This window comes from Arachis ipaensis, chromosome B06 (genome assembly GCF_000816755.2).
Source record: "Arachis ipaensis cultivar K30076 chromosome B06, Araip1.1, whole genome shotgun sequence".
NCBI classification, from domain to species: Eukaryota; Viridiplantae; Streptophyta; class Magnoliopsida; order Fabales; family Fabaceae; genus Arachis; species Arachis ipaensis.
Window position 1 is genome coordinate 131747160 of NC_029790.2, and position 9383 is coordinate 131756542.

Consider the following 9383-nt stretch of genomic DNA (forward strand, 5'->3'; position numbering starts at 1 on the left):
GAAATGTGGAAAGTATTATCAAGAGACTAGGCTCAAGTTTACTATATAAGAAAGCTTCATCTCTAATGCAAATAAAATCTCAAATTAATTTAATGGGTCTAGTTTACATAATTCACAGCACTACTTTTTAATTTTTTTTATTATACCATCAGTGCTAATAATCTTACCATAAGAAATTCCCTAGTTAAAGATAAGTAAAAGAAAAGAGTAGTTAGAAATAAGTAAAATCCACTTACCTGTTCACACCTTCCTAAGTGCTCCTTATCTCCAGTATAGTTCTGCATATAAAGTATGGCTACAGCTCAGTTAAACCAAGATTGTTGCAAACCAATGTTTTCTTAGCCTATGATATGAAGTTCGAGTCGAAGAAGAGAACAAAGTGTTTGATACCTTGAGCAGCTCCATCTCTTCCTTGGTTGGGCAGAACTTGATGAGGTTTTCAACCTGATCAATATCTAATGCTGATTCATCCAATGCTAGCACAGAGCTCTGAGACATTGGTGTAAATAATGTGAAAAGACAACTTTATAAAACTTATGATTTCAATTTAAACTCAAATGTTCATGACCATACCAATGTGGTACCAAAAGAGATATATTCATAAGTGGACAACTAGGCTTAGGTTAATTCTAAGACAAATATATATTCAGATCATTTGTTTTTATAGTTGAGTCTATGATGGCTATTATTACGGTGACTATACAACTTTCTTAAAAAAGTGTTGCTAAAATTAAGATCATATTTTTTTTACATTCTTGCAACACTTTTTACTTGTTATTATCAAATTAAAAATTGTTTTCAAATATTAAAAAAGTATTACTTTAATTTTAGCAGTACTTTTTAAGTGTTGCCACCATAATGAATTTCCATAAGTTGATAAGCATTTACTACTTAGGAATTTGAAAAAGTGTCAGAATGAACTTTCCCTAGGATCTATCATTAAATGTAAAATGCTCATAGCATCTTCATGCAAAAAAGATTACGCAAGGAATATCTCACCATTAGATCAGCCAAAGGTATTTTGACTTTTGAAAGCATGATCTCACAGTTATATGCACGCCTGAGTTCAATCTGCATGATAGCATGGATCCTTTATTAAGATCTCAAATTCTATAAAACAAAAGATTGACAATAATTTAACTGAAGAACTCAGGCCTTAATGAAAGGCATGACACAAGATTCAAGAGATAAATGAAAACTCCATAGGCGGAATACAATATATATCTTTAGTTATAAGAAAAATTAAAATAATTGTTTGGTGGTCAAAATAATTAAAGTGGAAAAGCAGTAGACAAGTTACTTAGAAGTGACAAACTTTTAATAAATTAATTTTCATAATTAAAATTAAAGTCGTAACTTTTATGAGTTTATTTAATGAACATCAGAATGGATAGATAATTATTTCTGGACCTATTGAAACAAGAGAAATGAGAATAAAGTTTTTTGAAGAGGTACTTATGCACACTTTGTATTCGGTAAATAAAAAGGTCGTGCATGTGCTTTTAGTTTTGAAAAGCTAAGGATGTTTTTTAAAGCACATATGTAGATATGTTTCAAAGTTAGCTCGTACTTCTAAAATTAAAGAGTCTAATATAACTTTATATATTAATAAATATCTATATTTATTCTTATTTCTTATTATATTTATGTCTATTAAAGTCAATTTAAATGTTAAAAGTAATTTTACCAAACATAATTTTTGTAGTTTATGTTTATTGTCATTTTTATTTTGATTTACCAAACATAGCTGTTGCAACTTTTGGGAAGCTCTATTTGAAAACCAAACTTTAAGCTACTTTTGAAAAATCAAAGCTTTACCAAACCAAACCTAAATAACTAGCCAGAACAGTACTGCCAAAAGCAAAAAACATACCAGTTGGACTTTATCCACTTTCTGTCCAGAACGGAGAGTTGATTTTCCTTCATTTGCATCAGAATTTGGAGCAGTTGCAGAGAAAAGAGACTCCAGTTCTGACATGTCAAACTCTGGAGTCCTAGCACCAAAAAGATTTTAAAAGAAAAATGATAAATAAATAATAATGAGAAAATCACATGATCTGAGTCACTCTCTTATAACACCAAAGAGAAGGCTTAACACACGGGTCATACCTTGAAGCTTCATCAAGTTTTTGTGTCTCAGCCCATAAACTTCCTTGCATGACCCTTGTTAACTTTAACCAATGGTAAGGTTTCAGATTGCTCTTTTTAGTACAGATACCTTTGGAATTTGCTCGCAACAGGCCACGTCCTTTCCCAGGCGGCCCAGGGGCTGCAGGCGGTCCAGGAACCCCAGGCGGTCCGGGAACTGGAGGCGGTCCAGGAATTGGAGCCACATTAGCATTAGCTTGTGATGACAAAGAGCCAGATCTTGTCAATCCATTTGGAAGTGGAGGTGGGGGTACAGGTGGAACATTTGCAGATGCAGAAGCTGAGGGAGGAGGTGGAGGTGGAGCCAGTGATGTAGGAGGACTAGGTGTGGTGACCGAAGGAACAGGAGGAGGAGGTGGGGCAGGGGGATGAGACATTGCAGAAGGAGGAAGTCCAGACATAGGAGGAGGAGGAGGAGGTATTGAAGATGATGATGTCTGTCCAGTTGACAGCGGAGGTGGGGGAGGTCGAATAGGCATAGCAGCAGCCTTGTTCATACTCAAGGGGCCATCAGCTGAAGATAATGAGGACTGTCTAATTAAAGATGGAGGTGGAGGAGGAGGAGGAGGAGGAGGCAGAGGAGACGGACTTTTAAATGAATCTTTGACAATGGAAGATGATGTTTTGGGAAGGGAAGGGGTTGCATGAGGAGGAGGAGGGGGAGGGGAAGGATGGAGGTTATGGATATCAGTAGTTTGTATTGATTTTGCAAAAGGCTCACTTTGAGGCGGTGATGAAGGTGTAGATGGAGAACGGGAAGGAGAAACCACAGGAGCATTGAGCCCAAAAGTCTTCTCTATGGTCGCAACAGCATCCACCGAAGGTTTTACTGGTGATGTATGCAAAATATGTTCAGGACTATGCTCTGCCGATTTCGACACCTTTGAGTCCGGGGGAGACATACTACCGGACAGAGGAGATTTCACTGCATGTGTGACTTCTTCTTTCATATCCTTTGGTGCATCATCCTGCAACACAGACATTATTCCAAGAGCTGATGATGAACTCGGAAATCTTGTGATAGCTGAAGGTGAACCTGGTGCTGGAGCTGGTCGAATTGCTTGATGCACCTGTGGAGATATGATTTTAGGAAACTGTAAAGGAACCTGCAATTCATTAGATTCAGTCATTTTTTTACTTGAGGTTGCATCGACAGGTGGCTCAAGTGAGGGACTATGTTGTTTCCTCTGATCTGTAAATGGGAGACTCTTAGTAACGGTTTCTGATAACGTCATTGACTCTTGGGCCTTGATTGAATTTACATCCTGGGATGGTTCAATCAAGGGAATAGACTGTTCCTCCTGAGCCATAGATGTCGAACTCTTTACATCACTTTTAATTGATGACTTTGATTCTAATGATTTAGTATCCTTCTTCTTTTCCATTGACTTAGCATCAGTAGATGGTTCAATCAACGGAATAGATTGTTTCTCCTGAGCCATAGATGTCGAGCTCTTGGTCTCACTTTTGAGTGACGCCGTCGACACTGATGATTCCGTATCCTTTACCATGGACTCTAATGGTTTAATCTTTTCCATAGAATTAGCATTGATAGATGGTTCAATCAATGGAATAGACTGTTTCTCCTGAGCCGATGTCAATATCTTGGCCTCATTTTTAAGCAATGCCTTCGATTCTAATGATTCAGTATTCTTCATCATTGACTCTAGTGGTTCAATCTTCTTTTCCATTGAATTAGCATCCATACACGGTTCAATTGAGGGAATAGACTGTTTCCCCTGAGCAATTGAAGCAGAAAACTTACTGCCAATGCGTGGTTCAGGTAAAGGACTATCTTGTTTCCTCTGAACTATGGATGTGAGACTCTTGGAATCAATATCTGACAACACCTTTGCTTCCAATTCCCTAACCTCCTCCTTGTTTGAGTTTGCAACCACGGATTTGGTTACATGAGTAGACTGTTTCTCCTGAGCTATACATAGAGGATCCTTGGTATCGTTTTCCGATAATGCGTTTGTTTCTAATGATTCAACCTGTGCAATAGCAGAACTGGAATCTCTTGAGGGAGTGAGATGTGTCCTCGGACCCACTGAAGTGTGAGTCTTAATGTCACTTGCCAGAACAGTGTGTGGTTCTGCCAGTGAATCTATCTTCTTTTGCATAGGAGCATTGATGGATGATTCAATTGATGAAGTAGGAATTGTCCCCTGAACTGCCGAAGTGGGTCTCTTCAAATCACTTTCTGGCATCTTCTGTGGTTCAAGTTTAGATCTTCTATCATTTTCCAACAATGCCGGTGACTTTAATGATTCAGTATCCTTTTTGCTTGATTCCAACAGTGCTGAATTTGCATCAGTTGGCGTGGGAATAGATTGTATGCTTTGAGCCAAAGATATAGGATGCATGGTGTCATTTTCCAACTTTGCATTGGATTTTGCAACCGTAGATGGTCCGGTTAAGGGAGTTGATTGTTTCCCTTGAATCATAGATGTAGGAAACTCGGCGTTATTTTCCATTGATTCCTTTGATTTTACTGACTTCATTTCCTTCCAAGTAGAATCTGAATGTGCTGAGACTCCAATTGTGGGAACAGGTTGGTACCCCTGACCCATATGAGTAGGAGTCTTGATGTTATGTTCTTGCGACGCCATTGATTCAAATGCTTCTACCTTCTTTTCTACAGAAGCATCTCCAGATTTGAGTGAGGACATAGCAAGTTTCCCCTCAAATGTGGAGTCAGGACTCTTCACATCGACTTGTATCTTAGAATCAAATTTAAATCCTCTAGGCGATGAATCCTTTCGCAAATGGCTCATTTTGGGAGAAGCTGCACCATCCAATTTTTCCAAAAAGATATTTGATCCTGTGATTTGTTGTAGCACAGCTGCTACCTCAATATTTGTGTCGAGCCAGTCAACATGGCTGAAAATTTTTTTAGCCTTAGCAAATGCTTCAATCGGTAGGCCATCCTTCTCCTCAAGATAAGGCAGATCAATTGAAATAACAGAAGATTTTGTTTCCATATCCGAGAAAAGAATCTGCAAAGCAATATACAACATGCTCAGTAAAGATTTTAAGTTAATTTTGTCATTAATTGTTACTTAATAAAATAGAAGCAAAGAAAGATATAACTACCTCTACTCTAAAATCTTTTGGGAAGTCATCTTTAGTATCCCATAATATGTCAAGGTCATCACGGTTAAGCATCAAAATATTTGACCTTATGAATCCTGTATTAAACATCACACGAAACATCATTTTTTCACGATCCAAATCATTTTCTAGAGTAATACACTCAAGAACGACATCCCCTTGAACATGACAATGTATGTCAATCTTAACCAGTTCTGTATCAGCCTGCAACAAATACCAAACAAAAAATAAACAAAATAATGTAGAATAAGAGTAAAATAAAACATAATAGATCTTTGTTTAAGAACTCTACCTAAACATGATCAAATAAAGAACATGAGGGAAAAATATGCTGCTATTTTAATCTGAGTTCAACAGTGCCAATGGATCATATCCTATTGTGTATAAAGAGAAGAAGAAACAAATTTTTAACTGATAGAATTTTATGTTGACTCCAACCAGTTTTATATAAGCAAATCATAAGAATGAGACCCAATCAATAAAAGCAAATATTTGTTAAAATTCTGAGAGTTTTTTGTCTTTAAATCGAATGGTGAAACAGCATAAGTGCGTATCAATGCAAAACAATTAGCACACTCTTAGGTATCCCCCTTTAAAGCACTACATGTTTTCTAACATTCTGTTCATATTAAAGATAGTCCATTTCCTCAGATCCAAACAAAGATACCAGATGTAACCGTCATGGGGAATATAAAACATTATTATAAATAATAAAAGGAATGAATATAGTTTAATTTAACTTGAGTTCATAATTTTGGGGTTGGAAAACTGCCTAGTTGTAGGAAAATAAAAAAGGAAATGATAAGGGAGATTAGGCCTATGTATTTATATATTGTCACCCTGTTTGTATGCAAGTATAAACTATTTCAATATAAGAAGCCCACAGCATCACATATGGTTTAGAATATTATACAGATTCTGGAATAAACATCTCAATACAAAATGCAAGAACAATACAAAGGGAGACAGTTTAATTGTCTTGAATCATAATTCATAAATCAGCATCAATTGTGGGAAAAAAATTGAATAGAGGCAGGTGTCACCTGCTTGTAATGCCGAACAAATTTGCTCCTTTTTGGAGTCGAAAAAAGAACTTTGGGAGTCCGATCAGCTGCCATAAAAGGGTCCTGTCCATATATCCGAAATATAGGACGGCAACCACCCTCTCCATCCATATTAGGAATGATTCTTATAATTACACAGTCCAATGTAACTGCTCTATCTAGAGGAGGCCATTCTGAACCAACATTTCTTCTTGATATATATTGAAGATACCTCAGTTGTGAAGGCAATGGATTCAATGGTGACATCAATTGCAAAAGTTCCCTCGGAGCTTGCTTGTATATCATTTCTAATGTTTTCAGCTCTCCTGTAAATTGCTTTCTATAAATCAAGAAAGCGGCTAGCATAAATGCTAAAACGGGCCATCCACCTCGTTCACAATGCATTAAGACAATATTTTGTAGCCCAAGCTGAAGCCAGTTTTCACATGATCTCAGGAAATGGTGGATCATCTCCATGGTGAGTATTGGGCAACCTTCATACTGTCGAGGATAGTCCATCACAGTCATATCATAATCGTTCAAAATGTAAGAAATCTGGCTTTGATTTTCTCCCTCCCGCATGTTGAACACCATATATGAAGCTTCAGGGAAGTGATCACAAAGTTGCTCAATTGTCCCCCTTATATGCATTTTATGTTCATCTTCATCCATAAGATCAGTCGTAAAGCAATAATCAAAGACTGCATACACAGCAAAAGAATAAAATAAATAATCACAAAGAGATATATGTGATATATAGATCCTTTTAAGATAATGAAATGAATAAATGACACATTACAACTACAACAACAACCAAGTCATGTCCCATTAGGTGGGGTTGGCAACTATTATGGATCAAAGGATGCTATACTGTACCATTGTACAATAGAAAAGTAAAATCTATCTTTCTCAAAATGATTTTGGCTATAGCTTTCTAGGTTGCTTTCTACCTCCAGCTATCAAGATATCCTCAATCAGATATGCTCTTCTTATTGGGGTTTCAATAGTTCATAACCAAACCACCTAAGACAAAATTCTGCCACTTTTTTTTCTAAAATAGGTGCTACTCCCATTCTCATTCTCATTCTCATTCTGATGCATTATTTCCTAAGTTTACCTTAGTTGTCTACTTATCAAGCATATTCACGTATCTGCAATGTTGAACTTATTTATTGTTGGTTTTTCTACTGCCCAAAAGTATATGACAAACAACACATCTCTTATAGCTGTGTAGTAAAATTCTTCCTTATGATCGACTAATTAAAAAAAAATGCCCACATTCTGAGAGACATATCAAAATGCATCTCCTTACCACATTCACCATTCACTAAAAATAATCAAAGGACAATATATTGTAAATTAAGAATACTGATTGCACAAAGAAAATTTATACCTGTCCACATAGGTGGGAAATATCAGCGTTTCATATCAACTACCATTCAATACAGGATAAACAATATCATTGAACAGCTGGAATCACTTCAATGATCGCATATTTGTATAATAAAAATGTAAGAAATTCATGCAATTCCTACTGTTGACTCCAAAATCAACAAAATAAACTATACATACCACAATATTCCCCCAGCCAAAAATAGCACAAAGATGAAACTCAACAGTATATTGTTTCACTTCCACAAGAGCCAATGAGCCAAAGCAGAGAGAACTTACCATAAACCCTCTCACTGATTTCTAGAAGCCCATCTGGGGGCTTCTTATAGAAGAACTTGCGGAACATTGCCATTGTTGCCTACAAGATCCAAAAGGGTATCTTCTCACCCCTAACTTGTAGGACCACCCCTATAAGTGCCACATATCAAACCACATTGCATCACACACACCCCACCAAATAAAATCAATAGCAATCATTATCGTATTGGTATTGGCATTGTAACAAGTATGTTGTGTGCATTCAGGAACAAACAATAGGGCATGGATTTTGCTGGGTCTTGAAGGAACACTTTCATCAGGGTATTGTCCTTGTCCTCTCACATGCAACTTTATCTCTTATCTGATGGAAAGAGAAAGAGAGAAAACTTAGCTTTCAATCAAGAAAGAGAAAGTGGGTATGGGGCAATCTTAATGCAAAGTTGAATCTTATTCATGGGGTATGAAGAAAAGAGTTGGAATAAGAACAGATATGGTAGCTGTGTCGTTGTGGTTAGATTAGAATAAGAATGAAGAACATTTTGGATCCGAGGTTTCTCTCTCTAACGCAATCTCTGTCTGTGTGTGTGTCCGAATCTTAATGTATTTGTTTATGCGAAAAAAGAATAAACAAAGAAATGGTGCGGTGATGATGTTGATGTTTTTGTTCATATTCCGCTTAAGGAAGGTTAAGGACCAAAAAAGGGAAGATAAGATCCGTACTAGGTTCTGGTCCGTGTGGGATTTTTCCCACTTCACATCACATCACACCTACTAATTCAAATATAATTTTATATAAAAATAATTGTATATGAATTTTTATTATTTAATAATATAGACTAATTATTTATTGTATTAGTCACCCAAAAAATTATTGGAATTTTTTTTCTAGCCATTGTCCTTATATTTGAATTTTATTTGTGAAAAAAAAAATAGAAAGGGAGAGGCAGAAATAGTAAGGTAGTGATGAGTATTTTTATTTTTATTTGAGAAAATTATACTCTCTCTTCTGCGAGATGTTAAAATGACACTCTCATTCCTTCTATTTTATAAATGTACATTCTCTTAATGTTAAAATAATATATATTAATATTAAAAAATTAATAGTAAAATATAAAAATAATTATTAACAAAAATTTTGATAAAATCACAATTTAATAATTAAAAAATTATTGAAGGGTAGGTATCTTAGAAAAAATAATTTAATTATTAATTTTTTAAAAAATATTTTAATAAAAATATAATTTAATCAATAAAAAAATAATTTATTAAAAGGGTATTTTAGTAAGCAAAATTTAATGATAAAAAATAAAATTTTTGTTAATGGATATTTTTTAAAAAATAATTTATTTTTCTTAAAAAATGGATAAAGTTAATATTAGTTAATACAAAAAATTTAAAATAGATTAAAGAGAAGGTTTTTTAAAGTTA

The 9383-nt window shown here is 35.3% G+C and overlaps 1 protein-coding gene across 2 annotated transcripts in view; it reads right to left on the reverse strand.

Moving 5' to 3' along the window:
• Window positions 1-8660, reverse strand: part of LOC107605420 (formin-like protein 18) — an 11968-nt gene extending 3308 nt beyond the window's left edge. Inside the window, exons 1-8 of one of the 2 annotated variants that reach the window (XM_016307298.2) lie at window positions 7977-8660; window positions 6306-7006; window positions 5245-5466; window positions 2110-5147; window positions 1874-1994; window positions 1000-1071; window positions 391-489; window positions 205-278 (exon numbers count right to left, since the gene is read on the reverse strand). In XM_016307298.2, the coding sequence (XP_016162784.1) occupies window positions 205-278; window positions 391-489; window positions 1000-1071; window positions 1874-1994; window positions 2110-5147; window positions 5245-5466; window positions 6306-7006; window positions 7977-8049 (4400 nt within the window). In that variant the 5' untranslated portion in view covers window positions 8050-8660. Of the gene's footprint in view, window positions 1-57; window positions 279-390; window positions 490-999; window positions 1072-1873; window positions 1995-2109; window positions 5148-5244; window positions 5467-6305; window positions 7007-7877 lie in introns of those variants that run through there. The other variant, XM_021105200.1, reaches the window with a different exon arrangement.